Here is a 26009-nt window from a genome sequence, read left to right as displayed (position 1 = left end):
TAATCTTTTAATAATCCCTGGATATTACATGTTTATGTAATCCTCTTTTATAGCCAAAGATGGTATTTGTTCAGTTCTTTTGATCAATTTACTATATTTTATGTTATTTATTTTAATAAAAAATGTATTCATAAACTAGGTGAGATTAGAATGTCAAGGTATGTTCAGACCATCTATAGACACCATCTAACAACATGTGCTATACCTCAACATATTTAAGAGAACTTGGAATTTATCCATCTCATTGCAGGAAGAAAAAAATCCAGATAAAAGCAAAATCAAGACATTAAATTAGATAAGGGAATACTTTGTAGCATTCTATAAATACACCAACGTCATATGTGGATCTCTATTGTCATAAGCAACAACAACAAAAAAAACAATAGCATATAAAAATCTTCCAATCTATTTCTTCTTTAACACATGTTGGAAAACTGCAATTTGTGGGACATGTGCATTTGCATTTCAATTTCAGCTCCTTTAGCAACTCAAAATCATCTTGATGTAATTTAGCAACAAAATGATAATTTCTCAATGGCGTAATTTTCACTTAATGTTGAAGAAAACTTTTAAGGGGAATGTAAGTGAAGTGATTCTATGAAGCCAGCACAACCCTCCCTACATTTAAAATTTCTCAAGTGAAACTGACCATGAAGAATTTGTTATCCATTCTAGAAGGGCTCATCCAATTTGAATGGGAGAAAACTTAAACTTATAATTTTTTGTACATAACTAGAACAAAGCATAAGGTATTTTGGTCTTGTATAGCACTGTATCCATACTGTAGAAAACCTCAAGAAAAGGGCCCATGTTCAGACGCATTCAAATTATAAACTGCATTCCACAGGTTTAAACGATATTAGTATATCTTTTCCCCCAAACTAAATAGTATGAATCTAAACAACCAAACTAAACCACAGGTCTACATTTTATCTGATTCTCTTTATAAACTTTATCAAATCTGGCAATTCCACAAGATTTAGTAAGAATAAATTGAAATAACTCAGTTCCCACAAAATATTGGCAAGCTATATTCAATGTTCTTTCAGGAGAAACCCAATTCTGAAATACAAGCCAATGATGTCTTCATAGCTGTAGCTATATTCCACAGATTACACCCAGCAAACCACAAGGAGCAGGAAATGTTCATTTTAAATACCATTGGCTCACTTCAGGCTCAAAGCCACTGTCAGCAACATCCTTATTCTATATGGCTTTACATCAATAAGCTTAAATAGAAACAGTAACTGCTTTCTTTTAAATCAATTCATAATTTTGCATCTGTCCTGTTCCTAAGATTTTAGCCATTCTATCTACTTACCTTTACACTTCATTCAAACAAGGAACCTGTACTATTGCCTTTGGATCTAATTCTGATTTCCTTTAAATTTGCTGAAATTATATTAAAAGTGTCTATTTTTAAGATTTACAAAACCAGAGCTCCGGAGCACATGAAAATGGTCACAGAATCCCACAGTAAGTTACTTTACATATAACCACAATTTGGTGTTAAGTACAAGAGCTTCAGACTGATAAGCTTCCCATTCCAGTTGATTATAATACTGGAAGCTTTAATATCAGTTTCTCATTATATCCAGACCAGAAACTTTAGTGTTAATGAATCAAAACCATCCTTTTTAATTTAAGTTTCAATAAAGCAGTTAACTCTTATCTTCTCAGCCATCCCCCCCTTAATTTCTTAATAACATAAGATGTGAAAACCAGGCACTGATAGGTTAAACATTCCCAGCCTGTATTCCTAACCTCAAATGTAGTATCCCTAGACTTAAAAGAATAGGAGCTGGCAGAATATGGTACCCATTAGTTATCACATCTAATTCAGGATTTATATCTAAAGGAGAAGAATATTAATAAATAATTGCCTAATACAATACAGAGTCTTTACATTATATTAGTTTATGACATGTACTGAAAAGGTAATCTGGAATTAAAGAAAAGTGACAAAGAGAAATAGAACACTTGGATCATTGTGACTGCTGAGTTTAAGAGCTATACAAACAAAGAGTGTCAGCACTTCTCAATAATGGATATAATTAAAAACTAAGGAAAAATAAAAAGAAACTTAATGTGTGTATTGCTCAAGCAGTGTATTTCCCTGCCTTCAGGGGAAAAAAATCAGAATTACCCATATTAACTGGTTCTCATGCAAATAATTTCTCAGAATGGGTTTTCAAGTCATATTCATACAAATTAGTTTCCCCAAGACTAGTGTCCTCCAGAAGTGTTAAATCATAGCTCCTGTAGTCCCCATAGCTTTACTGCAGTTTAACGAAAGGCACCAAGTTGGGGAACTCTGATATGCACATTTATATCCATTTAGATAATATCTGCATTGATCTAACTCTTTTAGAAGTGCAATACAATGGGCATGTAATTTCCTAAAATCCAACTACTAGGACAGCAAGCCATTTTTGTAAATTCCTTGCAACACAGTTCTAAGCAACTGTAACCATGCCAACATGTTGAAAACATGCTAATCTATGCTATATTGTGGAAGTCACTGGAAGACCTACGAGGCTGTATTTGAACATCAGATACCAGATACAAACTAAAGGAACTATTCATCCCGCTTTATGCCCTTATTGAGTACTTCAAAAGAAACCTAGAAATGTAATGTGCTGGAATAGACTTTCTCATCCTATGAGTGATACAGTTTGTGATAATTGTAGAGCTGGAAAGAAGCAGATTGGAGTAGGTTGTTCCAGAAAGTTTGATCAGAAAACTTAAAATATCCTTAAGCATAGGTTCAGGCTAAAGGTCCACTTTAACCCTTTCACAGTGATGGAAATAATGGAAAACAAATACGATATTCATATTATATCATTAAATAATGATTAATGTATATCATTAAAGTGCAGACAAACCTGAGCATAAAAAGTATATGGACATAAACACCTACAGATGTTTAATATGAATAACTACTATCTATGTTTACTTGATGAGAGGCAGTTTGTATAGTAGTTAAAGCACAAGGCTAGAAACTGGAACATTATGGGTTCTAGCCCCACCTTAGGCACAAAACTACCTGGGTGAATTTGAGCCAGTCACTCTTTTTCAGCCCTAATAAGCTAGCAATGGCAAACAACTTCTGAAAACATTGGCCAGAAAATTGCAGGAACTTGTCCAAGTGGTCACCAGGAGTCAACATTAACTCAAAGGCACAAAACAAACATTTATTTAATATCACTTATTAAATGGATTTAACATTAAAATGGATGAGGCTCAAATCAAGAACTTCTGTATGCTCATAATAGTTCAGATGAAACTAACAGTTACAAACTAGGTCTTAAATTTAAGATGAGGAGGAAGTGATTTCCTTATTTTAGTGGTTAGAGTGTTTGAACACTGAAAAAGAAAATGGCAAAGAAAAATTAAAGTAAATAATAAATGAGATAACATGGAAGTATTATGAAAATGACCAGAGATAGAACAATAACAATATGGGAAGTAAATTTTACTGCAAAGAGCAGATAGAATACAGGTGAAGGGGGAAAAATACTCACCAAACCACCACAAGTGCTAAAGGAAGCAAAGGATCCAGGATAATGCAGCACAGACCCACTATAGTAACAGGATCTCTCTGTTCGTGTGTGGACCAAATTTGGGGCACTCCTTTCATTCAACAGTCGTTCTTCCACTGCAAAACCTGGTGCTAAGAAGCGACTGTCCCTCTTAAGCAGCAGATAGAGCTCCTGAGCGAAAGCTGGTATTCTCAGCAACATCTCATCCTCATCTTCTGCAGGAGACACAGGTGGATGAGATGGTTGCTGAGAAGTGCCATTAGATCCCTGAGGAAGTGGAGACCAGTGATAGAAATCCTGAGATTCATATTCATCCTCTGAAGTTTCCCGAACTGGCGGTTGCTGGTGCTGGTGGTCAGATGAGGAGGAAACTGAGCGGATCTCACGGGAACTGCCCACTCCCTGAGTGGATGCAGAGGTAGCATTAATATTGCTGCTGCTGCTGTTCCCACAGTTACCATCAAGACTGCAGCTGCCTCCTGCACCACTCCCTCCAGTGGATTCCTGCTGGCTTCTACTCCACAGGGCTGGGTAAACAATCTCCCACTCTTCAAAATCTTCCAGAGGCTGCAGACCTGCAAAAATTCACATAGACTGAAATTTACACACTCTAAATCGTTCCCAACTGTAAGAGTTGCCATAAATGAGTTGCCAGATTTAGGACCCATCAGCATAATTTTGATACATCAAAATGACATAACAGCATTGATCCATACTGCCATTACTAGTATAAATTAGTTTTCCTATGTACTCACTGCAAGAAAAAAATAATCTGGTGTTTTGGGGAGCCACTTTGTACTAATTGGCTGGAAATGCTATTTTTACATATAGGTTGTATTCATATTTTAGTTTTTTTAGCTGTCCAGAATCAAATTGGTGAGATGAGCGGTTATGCATGGATGGATGCATAGATACACAACTATATGTGTGCACACATATGTACAAAATACCTACTGAAGACGTAATGTACTTTTCTCTTAGTTTATTTCCATATAAATATATGAAATGTATATATACCTTAATTCAATATTGTGTTGAAGCATTTATTTATTTATTCATTCATTCATTCAATGTGTCCCTATTTCACTACAAAGGGATATTTTTAGAAATCTGTAAATACAGCTTGAAGAGTACCCACAACTTCTAACTGAATTAAAAGGTAGACATCTCATCTTACCCATTTGAACAATTTTAGTCTAATAATGTGATGTCGCCTAATGTGCCTTTCCTAATGTGATGTCCCCTAAACTATGTTGCTGGCTGAGATTTACAGGCCACCATCCATGCTAGACTGGGAAAGGCTGTTAGAAGTCCCAACTAGCTAGTCAGTCCAAATCTCTGCAATATCATAAGTAGCCTCTCTTTCACTCTAAGCATCTCCAGCATAAGGATAGTTGTTATACGTTTTAAGTGGCTGAACTCCCAGGAATTGTTTCTACATTATCAAGGGGCTGTACAAAGTTATAAATTAAAAGGCAGAGACTACAAAAATATTAGCAAACCATCCATGTGAGCTTTAGGGCTAATAAAAAGTTAAGATGCCACCTGATGGCAGGGAAAGGAGTAAGAGGGAAGGGAAAATTGATTTACTCAAACTTTTATTTGTTTTACCAAAACAAGCATCCTACATAGATTAGGATTATAGGTAAAAAAAAAACTGGGTAAAAACTATAATCTTTTATTGTATGTCCCATTCCTAAATTAATGTGTTTCCCTGACTATCCAATAAGAATTCAGTAAGACTACAAATGACAATAGACACTCTGAAGCATCATAGGAATAAATACAGTGGAACATGGCAATTTTATGTTATAAAATTAGGGTATAAATGTATAATTCAGAACATTAATTTGTTATACCTTCTGAACAAAAATATAGTGAACCAAAACATCTCTAAATTGTGGATTTGTGTACAAAAAGAAAATTGTTCTATATGAAAATCTTTGCATTTTCATAATTATTTGAAGTGCCTAAGAAATAAAACATTCTGAAATCTGATGAAACAGATATACACTGCATGACGATACAGAAGTAGAAAAAATATTTCCTTGCTGACATTCTCATGCAGATGTGAAACAAGTCGCTCATTCTAATGGAATACTTAGCCTGATTACACTCTGGAGAAATGGAGACATATCCTTGTAAAGCATGTCCTACCAAGATGCTGCTGAATATTGTTTGATCCTAGAGAATTCATTGGCAGTCATTTGAGGAGAAGTTAAACATAAGTTTACTGTTCAATATCGGAGCATTCTGAATGTGGCTGGCAAATTATTTCTGAGTGTCTGCAGAGCGTCCTATTATATCCTCACCTAGCAGTGTGTATTTAAAATTATGGACCATCAGGCACCAAAAGTATTTGATAGATGGATAGGTAGACATCGTTCAATAATAGTGCACTGAACTGAAACGTAGGCTTCTTTAAGACCCTCTATTCCTACGATCTACCAATCGCGATCCATCTCTACACAATCCCTTTGTGTCACTGTGGTCCCTTACCTTGTGCAAGACTCTGGCAATCAGAAAGGGGCCAGAAAGAGGTTCTGTTTTATTAAGCAAATATCATTCAAATCGAAGCACTGGACTTACCTGAAGTGATCCGATTTGACAGGAAACACAACTGATAGAAGATGCAGCAAAGGTGGCTCAGCCGCCTTTCCCTTTTCTTCGCCATCCACGCCGCGGAGGTGGGGTTTGTGTGTGTGTGTGTGTGTGTGTGAGAGAGAGAGAGAGAGAGAGAGAGAGAGAGAGAGAGAGAGAGAGAGAGAGAGAGAGAGAGAGAGCAAAGCACTCCCTTCTCTCCTGGCGATGATGTCTCGAGGAACTTTGCAAAACCGAGGCAAAAGCTGCTCACGCACAAGACGCCGAGCTTGCAAAGGCGCCCCTTTCCCTCCGTTTGTGGGAGGAGAGCAGAGCAAATAGCGGGCTCGGTAGCCTCTTAGCAGCAGCAGCAAGAGAGAGAGAGAGCTCCGCAGTGGCACCAACCCGAGCTTCTAGCTCCGGCACCCGAGAGACGCGGGTGAAGAGTGAAAGCTGAAGCCCCCGACAAGGGAAGCCACCTCAGGGGGCCGAGTCAGGCGGCAGCCATGCCAGCAGAGGTCAACTGAAGAGGGCAGACTGGCTGAAGGAAGCCCAAGGAACCGTGCGCCAAGAGAAGGCGCAACTTGCTTTGGTGGAAAAGCCGGGCGCGGAGCGGAGAGAGTGAGAGAGAGAGAGAGGAGGAGGAAGAGGAGGAGGAGGAGGAGGAGGAGGAGGGAGGGCCACGCGCAGCGGCAGCGGCGGCAGCAGCAGCAGCAACGGAGAGGTGGTGGCACCCCGCGCGCACCCCCCCAATCCCGGCAGTGGACGGTGGGCGAGGGCGAGGAGCTCTCCCTGGGTGGGAAGTGGGCGGAGGAGGACTAAAAGAGAACGAGCGGGTTCCCCCAAAGTCCTGCCGCTCGCTCCTGATTGGCTGCCCTGGCGTTTCTTATTTGCATACCTCTCTTTTCTCTCTCTCTCTCTCTCTCTCTCTCTCTCTCTCTCTCTCTCTTCCCCCCCCCCCCCCCGCTTCTCTTTCCCTGGGGCGGTCAGCCGGCTTGAGGCGCAGGTAAGTAATGGGAGGGAGGTGGTGGTCCAGCGCAAGAAATCCAAGGAGGCCGAAAGAAGGGAAGATGAATCAAGCAAAAATACTTGCTCATCCTACTTTTACCTGACTTGTTTGCACAATTTTTTTCAATTTTCTTGAAAGGTGGGAATCTTTTTCTCCATCTCAGACTGATGCAGGTAGTCCTTGACTTTTAATAACCACGACTGAGCCGAAAATTTCTGTCAAGGGAGACCTTTGTTACCTGACTTTTGCCCCATTTTATGATCTTTCTTGCCAGACTTGTTAAGTGAACCACTGCAGTTGTTTAGTTAGTAACCTGGTTGATAAGTGAATCTGGCTTCTCCATTGACTTGGCTTGTCAGAAGGTCGCAAAAGGTGATCGCATGACCTTGGAACACAATAATTCTCATAAAGATGAACCAGTTGCCAAGTTAGTTGCCATCTAAATTTCCTGCGGATGCTGCAAAGGTTGTAACTGTGAAAAATAGTCATAAGTCAAATTTTTCAGTGCTGTTGTAACTTTGAATGATCACTAAGTGAACTGTTCTAAGTTGAGGACTACCTGTACTTATAAATGCAACATATACCTTTTATATAATAATAGAATAATTCACCATAACTGTTGATGCCCAGTCAGAGTCTTCTATAAGCAATATCTTCTGAACTGTGTACTCCTTTACATAGGCAATATGCAAAGAACAGCATTGTTGTTAGGTTTATATTACATATTGCTTACAAGAAATGAAATTTTCCCGTGATTACATAAGTTAATGTGGAATAAATATAAATATGAAAGAAACTTTAAACATACAGAACTGAGTAATCTCAACCCAATCATTCTTCCTTAGTGTTTTGGTACATGGTCTTGACACATATTTGTGTTTTTTTCCACCTTTATGTTATAAATAACTGAAGGCAGCAAACATACCTAATATTTTTTTCCTCCTCTTATTTCGTTACAACAAACATCCTGTGAGTTGGTTGGGCTGAGAGACCGTGACTGGCCCAGGTGGCTTTCATGCCAAAGGAAGGACTAGAACTTCCAGTCTCCTGCTTTCTAGCCTGGTGCCTTAATTACTACACCAAACTTGCTCTGCACTAAACTTCTAATAATATCATGAATGCGTTTGTTCCTTTGACAAATGTATATCAGAAAATCTTATATATTTGCCATTAATAATAATAATAATAATAATTTTATTTATATACCGCCCTTCTCCCGAAGGACTCAGGGCGGTGAACAGGGCAAACATATAAAAATACAAAGATACAAAAGTTAAAAAAGAATTAAACACAATGCCCAAGCTAAAACAATAAATAGATATATTAAAAACAACAGTAAGATCCCAACCCATTAGGCCTGTACAAAATGATACATTTGTAATACTGTAGTGTACATGTGAATATGCATGTTCTAATACATAATTAGGTTTTTGTGCTGGCCAGGACATGGACCCTCCTTTTTTGTCTGATAAGTTTATATCTTTTCAGATATCATATGTTATTCACTAGGCCAGTTTCTCTAGTCCTATACCATCTCTATTTAGATTCAGTGAAATATAAAACCCCATCGACCATTCAATATATAAATTTAGAAATGCAACAAAACTGTAACAACTGAAGATGTTTTATTCAGGAAAATGTCAGATTTCAGAAGCAAGCTTTTACCATGTCCTCACTGGTTTAATACAGTATTTAAGGTTTCTTTATTGGAGTGAATTTCTATCTTATTTTTTTCTTCCAGAACAAGATACATTGCACTCTTTCTTCCTATATTTTTCCTTAAACAAACCTGCCTAATAGGTTGAGAGAGAGTGAATGGACCACATGAATTCCCATGGTTTTGGATAGATCATAACCCGGATGTCCTCAGTCCAACAATTCAGATTTTCAAATTATTGATCATGAACCAGGGCAAGGGAGGTTGTAAACAAAAGTGGAAGGCCATAACATTTTCTTTTTACAAATCTAATAATGCTTGCATAGATAAAACATGATTGTTGTCAAGCTTCACTCTAGGCCTTGGTGTCTTGCTTTGCCCATGCAAAGTTTGATAACTCAGAGGCACGTAGATTAACCCTTAATTATTAAAATTGGGTGGTATATTGAATTCTTGCCCAAACTTGACCTTAGTGAAACCATTAGTTTTATACATCAGGAAAGAAAGAAAGAAATAGCTTCTTTCTTGTTAATTTAATATATAAAAAACTAACTCGAGCAAACATAAGTGATTAAATTTAAAAGAAAAAAGCATTTCGTTAATTAATAGTTATCAAAACAATAAGTATAAATAAGTTAATGTTTAAATAAGCGAACTTTTTTTCTAATTTAAAAAGTATATTCACAGTATGGAACTATATTGCTTAAAAGTTAACTTCAGTGAACACGTAAAATATACAAAGTACATCAATTCTTAACAATAATCAATCATTAATGACAAATTACCATAACACATTTCCTCTGGTAGTATTCAAACTCTGATCTTTCCAAAGCAAGCAAACTATACTTTTGCAAATAACATGGGAGATTAAAACAAGAATGTTGCTTTCTTAAGAGCCGTAACACAATAGTAATTGTGTTATCACACCTGATAATTCAATGCATGCTCATGTTCATAATTTTAGAAAAAGATGAGCAATAGTTTTAAAGTTTTACAGTAACAGGGAGCATGGAGATAAAGAAAAGTAAAAAAAAACTATTTGGAAAGAATATGACACCTTTGTTAATCTTCATAAAGTTCTTGTTCTGATTTTACCTCCCAAAAACTAAGAGCCACTAAAATCAATTACCGTAAATATATTTCTGAAGAATTGCACTATAAGCCTGTATTAAAAAGAGTCACTCTTCTGTCAATATTTAAGCATGGATATAAGACATGGTCCCAAGGTTGTGATCCCAATCTTCATTTTTACCATAGCTTGCAAACACTTCTGTTAAAAAGCTTCATATATAAACAGAACTTGCACTGAGAGATAATCTAGCTGAAGTTCACAACAAAAGCAGGAGTGCTTTTTACCCGCTTTGGGTGACCTGAGCAGGGGACTTGGCTCCAACATTTCCAGCTCAAAGCTTTTGAAAGATGATAATGACATCATGCATAACTTTGCTAGATGTTTAATCAACTAAGCTGCTTGCTTTCTGTGCCTTAATGTGCTTTTGAATAAGCAGCTAAGGTAGAATGCGTGGTTGATAATGCCAAGCTTTGAATCTGGGCTGGTTCATACATGTCCTACAGGAAATTATTCTTTGGTGATTTTAAACTATTGCATGCTGTTTCCAGAGCTACTAAAGGTATTGAAAATGGATTTCACACAGCGCTCCTTCAAGAAATTCTGGCAGCCACCTTTCAGATCACGGTATTGTCCCCAAATACACCTTACATCACAAACTGTGTCTAAATATAATTGCAATATTGTCCAGTTGGCCCTTGTGGAGGGTAGGTAAAATGTTCATACCATATTCAACTCAGATTGTTTCCATAGAATGCTAGGCAGTGGTGGGATTCAGCCAGTTTGCATCACTTTGGCAGAACTGGTAGCTAATTTTTTGTGGCCCAGGCCCAGAATGGACTTCTGGAAGTGGCATCCACACAGAGAACTGGTTATTCACATATTTGAATCCCACCACTGATGCTAGGGTGAAATAGGTTTGCAGAGAGAAACTTTGTTGGCTGCACATTTAAGCATTTACAAATCAGTGACATTTGTGGTAACTTTGAAAACCAAGCAAAATTTTGATCACAAAAATTTTAATGAGCTACTGAATGTGACGCACAGAGAGCCAGTTTGCATAGTGGTTAAGGCATTCGGTTATACAATGATACTTGAAAACATCTTGCCTTAGTAAGTTTTGAGAGAAAGTACTGGATTATATAAATATAATTACGCAACCAAAGCTACATTTTTCAGATGATAATATTCTATTCCAACATTGAATGATAAATGTATGGCCCTTTTCATTCATGGGGTTGAAGATCTGATTGTACTTGCTGTCAATGTGCATAATGCCTATACAGTAGGTGTAGATTTTATGTGGACAAGTTTAATGAACTATGGGACTCATTTATACAAAATACACTCGTATTATTATTATTCTACAATACATACTTGAATAATAATTGCATTAGATAACTATGTAGAATTGGTGTGTGTGCAAATTGTATATAGAATTGCTAAAACGATATATTAGTTTATCTTTTTCTTTCCTTGATTGTACTTTTTACACTTTTTAAAAGAATTTTCTACATGATTTGTTTTTGACAATGTATATACTTTTTTTTAGGGTTTTGGCTTTTTGTTTTCCATTTCTGATCATTATCCTAAAAGAAAAAAAAACATTTAAAAAGGCAGTAGTGGGAGTGGACACTGTGAGTTCAAGATCTGCCTTGAGCACAAAGCCAGGTGGGTGATCTTGGCCCAGTCACTCTCTCTTAGCCATAGGAAGAAGGTAATGACAAACCACTTTTGAAATCCTTGCCAAGAAAACTTCAGGGACTCGTCCAGACAGTTGTCAGGAGTCAACACTGAGTTGCAAGCAAGCCCCCTCCAGTGTCACAAACAGTGTGAAACAGTAATCAGGTGTAGGAATTATTTTATCTGTATAGCAATACCTGTGTTCCTTTTCCAATGGATATGTATCAGTTTGGGTAGTTTACAGCATTTCAGGTTGTTTACATTCAAAAGAAATATATATATATACGGTATATATGTGTGTGTGTGTGTGTGTGTGTGTATGTATGTATATATATATATATATATATATATATATATATATATGGACGCGGTGGCTCAGTGGGTTAGGACGCTGAGCTTGTCGATCGGAAGGTCGGCAGTTTGGCGGGTCGAATCCCGAGTGCCGCGTAACAGAGTGAGCGCCTGTTACTCGTCCCAGCTTCTGCCAACCTAGCAGTTCGAAAGCACGTAAAAATGCAAGTAGAAAAATAGGGACCACTCCGGTGGGAAGGTAACAGCGTTCCGTGCGCCTTTGGCGTCTAGTCATGCCGGCCACATGACCACGGAGATGTCCTCGGACAAGCGCTGGCTCTTCGGCTTTGAAACGGAGATGAGCACCGGCCCCTAGAGTCGGAAACGACTAGCACGCATGTGCGGGGGAACCTTTACCTTTACTAATATATATATATATATCAAATACTTAACTATTTAGATTACCTTGCTAGGCCCCAAACATGGGACAAATCTTATTTCCTGTTTCAGCCTAACCCAAGGCCATCCACAGGCAGTGGTCACAGTAGTGACAGCTCATATTTGTGTAAATATATATCTCCCCATAGATAAAGTTGAAAGCAAGATGAGGTGCACACTTGATCTTATAAATGTACTAGTCTCACCTATACCTCATGTCTAAATTCATGAGAATTAATCACACACAGCCAATGGTTTCCCATATCTCTCAAAACTATGGTTTCTTTTAACCATGTTTTATGGAACAAGCTACATTGGTCTGCCTGATACACGTACACCATGCTTGACAACCTATGGTGACTGAATTCACATATCACAGGCCAAGCCAAAACTAGATCAGATTATAACCTGGCATGATTGTGAATCCAGGCATGATGAATAACAATAATTTCCTAGGGACCAATCCATGGTTCTAAACAGTGGCAATACAGTGCCAGAGTGTAGAAGATTCCTTTTAAAAAGCACAGATAATTTTATATTTTCTCCTGTTGGTCAGAAGAAAATTATTCTATCTAATGTTCTATAAAAGGCTGAGCTTTACCTTTCAAGTTACTATTTAAGGTACATTTACATCACACATCAAGATTTATGGAAAAATAACAAAAGAAATTTTGTCTGCTTGAATTTTGCTTGCTACTTTAGGAAGCATATCATATGTCTACTCAAATTAGAAACAGAAGCACTTCTAGTTACTAGAAAACCTTGAAAACAAATAGGCCATGTAAAATTCAAGTGGGACTTTTTAAGGAAGTTCAACTTGCATAAATAGAGCACATCCATTACTCTTTTGAAAGAAATATTACTTCAGGAAAAAATCATAATCAATTACGTCATTTAAGGCTCTAATGCTGCACTTCTACTGTACTAACAAAGAACTTATCCAAAATGTATCTTTCAATTGTGCTTCAGAATGTTTTATTTAGTAAAGTTTACTAAGGTAAAGGTAAAGGTTCCCCCGCACGTGCGTGCTACTCATTTCCAACTCTAGGGGCCGGTGCTCATCTCCGTTTCAAAGCCGAAGAGCCAGCGCTCATCCGAGGATGTCTCCGTGGTCATGTGGCCGGCATGACTAGACGCCAAAGGCGCACGGAACGCTGTTACCTTCCCACCGTAGTGGTGCCTATTTTTCTACTTGCATTTTTACGTGCTTTCGAACTGCTAGGTTGGCAGAAGCTAGGACGAGTAGCAGGCGCTCACTCTGCTACGCGGCCCTCGGGATTCGACCCGCCAAACTGCCGACCTTCTGATCGACAAGCTCAGCGTCCTAACCCACTGAGCCACCGCGTCCCTAAAGTTTACTAAACAGTAACTAAATTCAGAAATAGTAAAGTTTCTATCAAAACTGTTATAATGTTTCATATACAAATCTTAGATAGTCTTGTATAAGTAAATATGTAGTGTTAAAAATCTTGGAGATCTTATTTACAAGCCTTCAAGGCTTATGCAGTAGAATTTAAATAACACTGTAAATAACACATAACGAAAGTCATGCTGTGAAGTTAATCTAGGACTTTGCGGGTAGCAAATGCCCATTTTACAAAAACCCACATGTTCTAAAAGTACATCATTTTTACAATATATCTGTAGAACTTAGATGCAGTGTACTTTTTGTTTTAGAAGACTTTCAGGTTCCAATTGTTGTATAGCCAAATATCTGTGAGTGATGGATTTTTGACTCTTCATACCATGAGCCAAGCTATTCATATTAAAAACCTTAAAGCTCTTCCTTAGCTAAACTTGGCCAGACTTTTGGACTGTTCCTCTTGCTGGTCTTTAAGATATTTCTGCATATTTTAGCTAATTACAGCAAATGTCTAGTTCTGTAAAATACTTATTTAAGGTCCAGATGGGAATATAAACATTGACATCTACCTTCCATCAAGGCTTTCAGTAATTGAGGCTTTCTGTGTACTGTTTTTTAAAAAGATAAATATAGAATAGATTCCCAGCCTTAATTACATCTATGGTACCCTCCTTATAGTAGAAGAGTACTAATGAATTGGGGCAGATTTTAGCCAGTTGCAACCACAGGCCACTTTTATCCTAAGCATAGTCACATCACATAAGACGAGATTGGACAACCATTTGTCTGAAATGGTATAGGGTTTCCAGCCTGAGCAGGTGGTTGGACTAGAAGACTTCCAAGGTCCCAACTCTGCTATTTTAATCTATTCTGTTATAGACAAATAAAACAGGCTATTGAGCTTAGACTCTACCTAACAGGTCTACAGCCCATCAATTAATAGACCAATAATGTACAGTGCACTGACTGCAGAGTCAGTAATCAAATGTTTGAAGAAACATAAAGCTAAGTATGAAGTTTCATATAGATGCTGAAGAAGCAAGAACGGTTTGCAAAGGTAAGAAGAGAGGAAAAATAGGGATACACAGTTTTCAGAAAAATTCTGGGATGAGTGCGTTGTACCTTTTGTTTTTTGTTTTTTTTAATAGAAGTGACTTCTTTCAAATACTGCCAACATATAGTAAACATGTCCATGCTAGATTCAAAACATTTTCCCCATACTGCATGCTCTACTGGAGAACCATAGGGAATGGTGTTGGTGTAAATTAATTTTATCCAAGTGTCCTTTTTTTTAATTTTCTGTCTTTAGTTTTCTTCGTTGTGCATTCTGAATAATTGCTTTTCCTAGAAGGAAATAGCATGGCAACTAGTTTATGTCTAATGAACATGGAAACAATTATGCTGTTTTTATACCATGATTTTTACATCACAGTGAAAGTGTTCACCACCTCAGGGGTGTGAAACTGGCGACCATTGGGCTGGAAGCAGGCCACACCCACTCAGGCTCTGCCAAAGGCAAAAACCATCACGATACACCACGATACGTCATGTAATGAAATTGGGTTTGACACCCGTGACCATCATGGACAAGATTATTAAGCATTAGTTTTATACTCTCTGTTACATAGTCTGATGAAGGTGATGAATAGGTCATCTTTTTCCGTAAATTATTTCTGGGGGGAGGGGAGTAAATAAGCCTTTTCATACAGATAGATCCATCAAAGGCATCCTTCTTCCACTTTTCTGGGAGGTGGGGGGGAGGGAGAAGGATATTTTGTTTAATTTTTAAAAACAAATTTATGTCACTGCCTGTCTACCAAAAGGAACTCTAGGCAGTGATTAAAAATAAAAGCACAAAACAATTAACAATTCCTCACTCCCAAAACAAAAAAGACACCATAAGATGAAGCTCACATCCATAAATCAGTCACATAAATATAAAAGGGATAGTAAGAAAACATTGAATCTTAAAAAGAAAACAGCTTCCTGCAACATTTAATGAGACAAGCTTTTTGCATATTAGCAGACTCCTCTGCAGGATTCTCTAGCACTAACCTGGAAGAATTTCATTTCTATCAATTTTTTTTTAAAAAAAATATTTTTCAAATGTCTAAAAGAAGAGGCAAATCTATCTTAATTTGCTCCAAGAGACATTATTACTTTATTTAAAGCAAATGAAAATAGCCATTTTATCTGCTGGCTGTACATTAGAAGGTTTTTGCTTCTGTCTTTAAATTCATGCCTTCCAGCTTTACTGGGAAAACACAGGAGATGGACGATCTTTCATTTAATTGCAGGCTCCTAAAATAGAGAAGGTATTCTGTAATTATCAAGATCCCAAAACTAGGAAATGTAAGTTGAAAGCTTCATGACAGGCATTTAGTGCTCGAGATAAATTAGTTAATGTTAGCAAAGAGCTTTTGAAGATTACATTTTACATGCTAAGTACCATTATTATTATCATATAAAATTCAAAAGGTTGTCCTGAAGGAAAATCTACTTGTATTAGTTGTCTCAAAGTGCTTCTGTAAAAAGTTGTAGTTTGCTTCAGGTTAGAACTGGCCACTTTATATTATCTTTTTTCCCCTGTAAAATATAACACATTTTATATAATTCAATATAAATTTTTGATTTAAATTTAATACATAAAACATGAACACTGAACAAGTAGAACAAGACTTCAATAACTATTGTCAGAATCCATTTATATCATATTCATAAATGAATGTTTAAAACGTTGTTCCTGGATTCTGCCATCTCCCGAGGAGGAGGGAACGAATGTGTATTGAGCTTGTATTAGGCATTTCAAAGGAAAAGAGAAGCCTTTTGAACTGGGAGAACAAAAGGGAGGGTTTAGGGTAGATAGCATCTGGCTTGTGTCAAGGAAGAGAGCAATAAACATAAAAGGTCCTAAGTTCCTCTTTCCCACGAGAGGGATGATACAAGGTAAATGATGGGGGACTGACCAAATGGGGTTAAGGGGGGGGTTGAACCAGGAACTCTTTATAAGGTTTTAGTTTGTAGAACAATATTAAGTCCTGTCTTGTATTCCTACAACCAAGCATGTCATAGTAAAGATTCCTTTTGGACTAGATTTGGCTCCAAGAGTTTTGTCTTCCTAAGACGTGGTTTGGGGTGGGTCCTGACAACTATACTGAACAAACACATAATACCCAGAATAATAAAAAAATATTTTGCATTAATGCTTAAATTTTTTAAAAAATTATAAAGTATGATATAAAAGTTTTTACTTCAAGTTTTGCTCATGAACATTATAGCCAGTGTTTACATTGCCATTTTTATAACTTTTGAGTTGGTGTTTAACTGCTCGCCCCTTTCTCCAATTGCTGTTTTTAGAAATCAAATTCCAGTGTTCCACCATACTGCCCTGCTGACTGTTTTGACACTGATTGTTATGGAATGTGGCCTTTTGGACTGTTGTGATCTGGTCTGATCCAATCCTTACATGAAATCCTGTACAACTGCCAAGTTGGGCACTTGATCCTTCTTCACTTTCTTCCTTTCCCTTGCTTTTAGAGGAAAAGAGAGAAGAGGGGAGGGAAAACAGAAGACTTCACTCCATTTTTGTTTTTAAATAAAAAAGATAGTTATAGAAATGAACTAAGTTTGATACCAGTGGTCCAATCTGAATAACCTCTTTGCCTAGGTCAGTGTCAATTTTGTATACCTTAAAGCAATCCCAGATTGTGGTATTCAGTGCCAGTTTTCAGCAATACAGTTTTCTGTCTACAGGGGTTTTTTTCTGTAAAGCTAGAGAACAAGTTAAACATTCATATTCTGCACTTTGAATATTATCCAACCTCCTTATACCAAAGCAAAATAAAATGGCTGAAAAAAATGCCCTGCCCTGCTACATCACTAAAATTTTGTAACTAAATGCTGAAAGTACATTAGCTACGATGCTGATGATTATTATGATATTCAAAATTATTTTTCGGTTGTTTTATGGTGGTAAATTGCATTGCCGTCTTCTCCAGTGTTACAGACTAGGCATTTTTTTCCTGATGGTTTTCCATTCAAATACTAAGACCAGCCCTGCTTAATTTCCTAGGTCAGAGTAGGTTGGCCAGATGCTGAAGCACTCTTAATCCATTATTGTTCTTACTAAACTAAATGTTTTGAGTCCTGAAATAAGAGAAGACGGATTCACTGGCTAGTCTTCATGAATGTGATAATTTTTTCCTGACCATCATCTATAATCATTGGCTTCAGAATTAGCAGGAAATTTCTGCTGTGCTAGGAGGCAATCACCTTATACTTCCCACTGATTTTTGTATGTGTCTGTGTTTGTGTTTTTCTTAATGTGGACCACTCTTTTGTATACATAAAGCTAACTTCAGAGTGAGCTCAGTTCTGGTCTAATCCGTTCAATTACAATTATTCTTCTTGGACAAAGCACATCTGCCAGTGTATAGATTTTGCCATCAATTGACACAATTGATTGGAATAGTCATACTATGTTGATACAATTTCCATGTTTTGGTAGGATTTGGGAGAAATAATATTCCAATCCAGTGAGCATCACATTGAAATAAGATGTTGAAGTTCAGGAAGTACCGGTAAATATATTTGCCATGTTTTTAAGCAACTTTTTTCTTAACTTGCTTTCTTCCAAAGTCTCAAGAGTTTTCCTATGTTTTATTTTAAGTATCTTAATTGAAATAGTAATGTGTTATATTCAAATCATTTGCAATGCCTATATCCTGACTATGAAAGCCAGTGAGGGCAAAATAGTCTGCATATATAAATATAATTAACAGTACACTTCAAATTACAAATCAAAGGAATCTTACATCTTAGTAGATAATGCACATTAAACTATTACACTTCTAAAAGATACTTCAGTGTTGACAAGATATTTGCTGTTGATGATGTTGTTAAGAACTAAGCTGTACAATTTATGAGAAAAATAATAATTTGACTAAAGGATCTCAGAATCATAGACTGAAAGGTGATAGGAAGCATATTCTTTTGCGTCCCTGCCCTCTCACCTGGGGAAAAAAGGGAATGATTTCTTGTTGGCTTCTTCTTCACTGGGTGACTGAGGGCTCATTCACACATCCTCATTGATGTCTTTCTTTCCACCCTTGAAATTAGAAGAAAGTATGTCACTTTTAAAATTTATGTCCCCACAGTAATCCTTTTACTGAGATGTTGTAGTCTGCTGGGAGGAATCAGGAGACCACCACCACTACCCTTTTATAAGTTTGTGTGAAGGGCCAGTCAATATTCCACACCACCCCCTGACTTTGATATTGGTAATTTTTGTCCCCCTCACTCTGTCTCTCACTTCCTCCCTTGCGCAAAGAATTATCTGGTTATACAAAGTGGTGGTTTCAGGGAGACAAAACTAGTAACAAATTGGGGGAAAAAAATAAAGCATTTGAATTCTCTTGCCTGGGTTAAAAAATGCATTTATTAAAAATTAAAATAACAAAAGCAATGCAGGGCTTGTGATCCAGGCAGGCCATACATTTTAGAAGTTAAAACTGCCTTGCTGAATTTTCTTGTGCCCATTTACCTACTACCTATAGGAAGAAAGAAAAAAAACTCCTGGAAGTGTCACTTGCAAACCAGGAAAAGAAAAGGGGAAGGGAAGTTTTATAAAATACAGAATAACAGAGTTGGAAGGGACCCTGGAGGTCTTCTAGTCTGCCATCCAGCCTGAGGGGCTGGCTCATCATTTGACACTGTATCATCAATCATTTGAATAATAACATTAAAAATACTATTATTAAAAGTATTTTTCTTAATATAAGATACAAATAGATGCATGTGGTTTTCTTGACAAGCAGAAGGTGGCTTATCATTGCCTTTACCATTGTCATTAAAATGACCCCTAACCTCTAGCATTTTGCTATTTCACTGTTGTCCAGTATAGGTGCCCGCTTGCTTTAGCAGCTTAGCTGAGCTGCCTTCATGCCTTGGGTGATCCTGCTGGGAATATAAACTCTTGGCATCCGCCACTGGCACTCTTTTTTTTTATTGAAAAGTTTTACAATACATTTTTTAAAAAGACAAAACCCCTCCCAACCCCCTCCCCTCTCCCCAGCCCTCCCCAACACCTCCCTCCCCTCCCCCTCCCCCCTCCCCGACTTCCCAGAGCTCAATACAGGGTATAAAAATACAAACAATCATAATCTACCTTATGCAAACAACAATAAAATATTAAATCTATCGCACTTTAACTCTTATAAAATAACTACAAGCAATTTAAATATCACATCAATACTTATTCAAATGCTAGATGAAACTTTTTAGTCCCATATTTATTCTGGATATAATCAATCCATCTTCTCCACTCCACAATATATCTCTGTTGCGACTGGTCTTTCAAGTACGCTGAGATCTTTGCCATTTCCGCCAGATTGGAGACTTTTAAAGTCCATTCTTCTATAGTCGGCAGTTCTTCCTTCTTCCAATATTGCGCTACTACCGCCACTGGCACTCTTCACCCATTCTCTTTGCTGCTTTAAAGAGAAAGTTAACAAATAGTGTAAGTAGAAATGATTAGAATGTCCTGGAAATTTAGTTATAAGAGGGTTATTGAGCTAGTGACAAATGACAATAAAGAAGGACAATGGCCATGGTTTCTACTATACCATACCTTAGGGACCATATCATGCTTCAAAAAGAATGTCTTTTATTCCTTTCCAAAGTAGCTGAGGGGAGCGCATTCAAATGGGATAATTAAATTAAAGCTCTCCTAAATTTAGTAGTCAAAATTTGGTATAAATATGAAGCTGTTTTGGGAGCTCAAGTTTAATTGCTTATAAGTATGTCCTGTGGGAGGGCAACAGTTTCTATTTAACCTTCTGTTTCTAAAATCCCCTTTATTAAGGCTAATTTAGCTTGATGTGGCCCTAATTATACAATAACAAGACTGGAAAATCCATAATTTTCCTTGGATTGCTTTTTCCCAGGAAGATTTGAAATTAACTGCCAGTCATGCAGGGTTGTGGAACAATTTCAGGCAATAAATAAATATTTATCCAGGGACTGGATTCAGGTTTACTGCCTCCTGTTTCCCACCAAAATACAGCATTTGAGACACAGCAGGCAAGCTGGAAGATGCTTCTTAAGAATTTAGCTTGGACTCTCTAGGGTAGCTATGTTGTTATGTGTTCCTGGTTGTATCTCACTTAGCAATAGTGCTCAGGCTTTAAGCTATAAACAGCTGAAATGCAGCAGATGTAGACCGTGCTACAAAATGAAATAAATGCATAGCTGATGTTGATCTGTGCATTTCAGGATACATAACCTAAGTGAGCAGTTCAGTTTCAGGAAGTTTGAAGCTCACTTATCTGTATTCATTTTAGACTTAATATATACCTGGGAAAGAACATCAAGTATTTTCAGACTTACATTTGAAAGCCTTTAATTCATGTTAAGTGGCAGTACTGCTCTTCTTCCTCAGGCAGTCTGACTTAATAAAATTATTTATCATGCTTCCAGAAGGTAAGTCTGCTTGCAACTGCTCAAGTGCTGTATGGCAGGGTTTTAATTTTGAAAAGCTCTGATCCAAATCCCAAGTCAGCTGTAGGGCTTGTTTAAGTTGTAACTCTATACCCTTGGAGCATAATTCTGAGTTGCAGGTGATCTTACTTTATGAAGGAATGGATTCTCTCTTCACCTCATTGCTTAGCCTTAGAAGAAAGGCAGATACAGATGTGAACAGCAGCCATCAGAATGAAGCAAAAGACAGAAATCAATAAACCCACTTAGTTTTTGAAACATTAACATTCATTAAGAGAATTCTGAAAGGAATTGTAATTTACACCCAGTTGGTCTTTACACAATATTATGTTAGTAATTAAAGATAGTTTCCAATATTTCCCATGCCCTGGAAACAGCTTTCTATCCTATTGCCTGAAAAGAGAAAATACAACCTTTGTAACTACCACTTACAGTATATTAAAAATGTTATCTCTTTTCTCTCATATTATTGTCTATTAAGGCCAACCTGCTTGTTCAAAAATATTTCCCTGGTGCTTTATTTTCAATTTTGATTGTAGTTAAACCTGATATTACTCACATTTAGGTAAATTGGTGAAAGAATATCCACACATTGCATACCCAGCAGAAGTGTATGTAATGCATTTGGTAGTTTCCCAAACTGAGTTATAGTCAGATGTTTACTTTTTCATATTTAAAAGTTTGAGCAAAGAATTCCAGCTGTAAGATACCCAGAACAATCCAGCTGCACTGCTTTAAAGGGGAGATGGATGTTTGTAAAGAGCTGCCCGCTCTTCCTTTCAATCAATTACCATAACAAATTACTGGATATATGCCAGGAAAGACAAAAAACTCAACGTGCAGCATTGTTTTGGATTTTGTGAACTGTTACATTTGAAGCCTGTCCTAGATCAAACCCAGATGGGGGGGAGAAAGAAAAAGACAGCTGGCATTGCTTTTTCTTGCTGAAATGATAGCAATTCAATTTTCTCCAACTGAGTGTATCAGTGCCTGGTTCTTAGAAGGGTATTTGAGGACTGGAGGAATCAGGAAGTCAACTTCATTGTAACCATCAATATCTAGGGCTTTTCTTATACAACAGGTACAGCATAAGCAGAGAGATTAGTTTATGTCAAGTGATCTAAAGAAAAAGAAAATCATATCAAGAAGTAAATATGGGAAACATCAGTTTTTCTCTGATATTTCTGCAGTGAGCCAGCCAATATGAATCTCAGTCATTGCCAGCTGAACTAGTGGCTTTAGGCTGTGAACATCTGTCTCCCGAGAACTAAAAAAAGGCCCACTAGTTTCACTTAAAGCAGTGAGCAGTTCATACCATCAGAATACTGATGACAACAATTATGATCATGTTGATGTCAGAAACATAACCATAATAACAAAATCAGTTGCATATATTGATTATATACTATTTAATTGATTTGTTTGTTATGGTATAACAAGAAAGATTGCAGATTTGAATTGCAACAGTAACACAGAATAGAGCTAACCAGCTGCCTTTAAAATAATTTTATTGAAGATTACAATTAAAAAGATAAAAACTAATACAAACTAAAAAAAATTGAAGAGTAAAAAGGAAAAAATAGAAAGGCAGAAAAGAAGAAAAAATAAAAAAGAAGGAAAAATAATCTGGTAAAGAAAAAGAAAAAAATATATAAAGAAATGACTTCCCCCTTCTTCACTATGTACAATGTTAGTGACAACATTTTCTCTTGAAATAACACATATGAACTCTTCAATCCATACCTCATTTCTTATCTTTTAGAAAATCTTGAAAGCCTTGTCATTCAAATCACCAAAATTCCATTAAGGATTATCAAAGATAAAATATCTATTTTAACATTAATCAAATAAATCAACTTTATATTTCTTCCTTTTACTTTTAACAATCTTGATTTTTAATCCTTTCAAATAATGTCTTCAGACTTCATTTCTTATCATTTTTTCTTTATCTCTTCTTATAAAATCCTTCAAAAAGTTAATAGGTTATTTTTGTAACTCCAATGTAGAAAAATTATCCAAGTCATTCTTTTGGTTTGTTATTTGTCTATCCTTTGTAAGTATTAAGACGGGTGTGAAATGGCAGCCAGCGGGCTGGATGTGTCATTCCCATCCTGACTTCACAAAGGCAAAAAAGTCACGATACATCACGATATGTCAAGTTTGACACCCATATATTAAGACATCTGGTTTTATTTATATATATAGTGTAGCTGTCAGAATCCATTTATATCCCATTCATAAAACTCTATCTGAATGTTCTAAAATCTTATACCTCTCCCTGGATTCTGCCATTTTTCCAAGGAGGAGAAGAGAAGATGTTAATAAGAGCAAGGATTGTTTATTCAGCCTGCCGGGAGGCTGTCTTCAAAGACCAGGGGAAGAACCTTTGAACTGAGAACAACAAAGGAAGGGTGGGAAGAGATCTGGTTTGTATCTCCAATTAGAATCTGAAAGGAAGGAGGTAATTGTCATAAAGGCATGGGAAGATCCCTCTTTCCCATGGAAGGGTTTGACACCTGAAGTTTCATTGATCCGGGACTGACCAGATGGTTTGAGAGGAGGGGTTTGACTCGGGGACTTTTTAAAGGTACCAAACTGTAACACAGTTTCAGATCCTGTCTAGTATTCCCATTACCAATCATGTTTTAGTAAAATCTCCTTTTGGACAATTCCTGGTTCAAGAGTTCTTTCTTTCCTAAGATGTGGATTGGGGTGGGTCCTGACGGTAGCATCTTTTTCCATTTCATTCTTGCAGCCTCATATTTTAAAATCCACTTTCAAATCAGTCTTCTGGGTCCATTGATCAAAAACATCCTTGAATACACCCAATGTTAAAGTATTTTACTCCATTCTATATTAGTAAGTCAAATGTCAGTATTCTCCTTTGAGTGTAATCTATAGTTCCTTCTGGTTCCCACTATGTCCAACTTTCAAAATTCCATCCTATCAAGTTTTTTCCCCAAAAAAGAATTTACAACATTTTCCCATAAGAAGGATTCTTATAATTAATTTAAAATTTCAAAATATTATTTCAAATCTTCCTGGTCCCCTAGTCTATTTATAGCTTTCCAAAATTAATATTCTAATCACAAGGTGGATCTTATGGGATGACACTATTCAACTGCCATCAGTCTGATAAAAGTCAAGTTCCTGTAGACACTGCTTTACACAGATTGTTGTTTGCATCCACCCATGATATCATAATATATATACTACTTTACTAACATATATGAAGGAATACTTTCTGAAGATATACTTTAATTTTTTTAATCAATCTTATTTTTGTTGTTTTCAAAATATGCCCATGATCACATAGAAGCACTTCATAATCCTGATGCCTTTTTTTCCCACTGTCCTGTCTTAGATTTATTTTTTTTCCCTTGACAGGTGATGTGATTTGATCATGTGACTCTGTCCTTGGCTTTTTTTTTTTAATCCCATTTATATCCCGCCCTTCTCCGAAGACTCAGGGCGGCTTACAATCTAAGCACAAGTCAATGTGCTTGACTCAGAGTTTGAATCATGATCACAAAACACCAAACTAGCTGAAAATGAAAAGCAAAGTTAGACCTATTTTCAGCTGACAATATTAATCAGTTTTCAAATACTTGCTTTACAACAGGGGTGTTAAACTGCCGGCCCAGGGGCCGGTTTCATCATACTGAAGCCACGTCTACCCCATTGCTGGCAATGCAAAAAGAGTTGCAATACGTCACGGCACGTCACGTGACGTGGCGAGTTCGACACCCATGGTTTGCAACAAGGTCTCCCATTGTCATATTAAGAGTAGTTCTTGTTTAATCTGCATAACTTTTAAATATGTAGTGCAAAGGAATGAATGCCAAGATAGTTCAAAAATTACCGTATATACTTGAGTATAAGCCGAATTTTTCAGCCCACTTTTTGGGCTGAAAAATTCCACTTCGGCTTATACTCCAGTCAACAAAAAAACTTACCGAGGACTTGCGCGCGGCCGAGGCTTTGGTGCTTCCAGGATCGCGCGTACCTCTCCCAAGCCACCGCCGTCTGGAGACCTGCCGAAGTTTGGGGAGGTTTGGGGAGGTGCGCGCGCACCTCCCCAAACCTCCCCAAACTTCGGCAGGTCTCCGGACGGCGGCGGCTTGGGAGAGGTGCGCGCGATCCTGGAAGCACCAAAGCCTCGGCCGCGCGCAAGTCCTCGGTAAGCTCCGGGCGGTCACTTGCTTCGCGTCTCCTGAGGGAAGGGGGGGCGACTGGAGCGGGCGTGTTTCCTCGCCTGCTGGGCGCCGCGATTTGCCCGGGGAACGCACGGGCCCCGAATGGCAGCGTGGAGCGAGGAAGCGGACAGCCAGGGCTTCCCCGAGAGCCGCGGCCACATAGGGTATTCCTGTGTATTCAGGCTTGCAAAATGGCGGATCGAGCCTCTGCTGGCGGCAGAGGCTTGCAGAGCGCGGATCCAGCCTCCGCCGGCGGCGGAGGCTTGCAGAACAGCGGATCGGCTTATACTCGAGTCAATAACTTTTTTCAGTTTTGGGGGGTGAAATTGGGGGTCTCGGCTTATACTCGAGTCGGCTTATACTCAAGTATATACGGTATGTTTTAATTTGTTCCCATCCTTGGAAGAATTTAGGATTCAGAAGGCCAGCATTAACATTCTTATAGAATCTTTCAAGTATATGAGACAACAATTTCAGTTAGTCTTGGCAGAATTTGATGGGATTTGTAGTCAATCACATTTGAATGGTTTTATTTTTAAGACCCTAGCAAATAATATGGAATGAGATCACAAAGAATCAAAACAAAGGCAAAAAGCAATAGCACTTAGACTTATACACCACTTCACAGTGCTTTACAGAGTCTTGTCATGCATTCCCCCACTCCTGTCCCCTCTCCAGATGAAA

General features: G+C 37.5%; 1 protein-coding gene across 1 annotated transcript in view; it reads right to left on the bottom strand.

The window, feature by feature from the left end:
• ADAMTS19 (ADAM metallopeptidase with thrombospondin type 1 motif 19) overlaps positions 1-6216 on the bottom strand; it is a gene marked incomplete at its 5' end in the record, with an annotated part of 123768 nt that extends 117552 nt beyond the window's left edge. Inside the window, 2 exons of the mRNA XM_081316933.1 lie at positions 3525-4117; positions 6132-6216. Coding sequence (XP_081173059.1) covers positions 3525-4117; positions 6132-6216 — 678 coding nt within the window. The remainder of the gene's footprint in view (positions 1-3524; positions 4118-6131) is intronic.
• Between the last annotated feature and the right edge of the window lie 19793 nt (positions 6217-26009).

Source organism: Vipera berus (assembly GCF_964194415.1).
Source record: "Vipera berus genome assembly, chromosome: 2".
NCBI lineage: Eukaryota > Metazoa > Chordata > Lepidosauria > Squamata > Viperidae > Vipera > Vipera berus.
The sequence above is the reverse complement of the archived record's forward strand: the minus strand, read 5'-3'. Positions and strand labels throughout refer to the sequence as shown.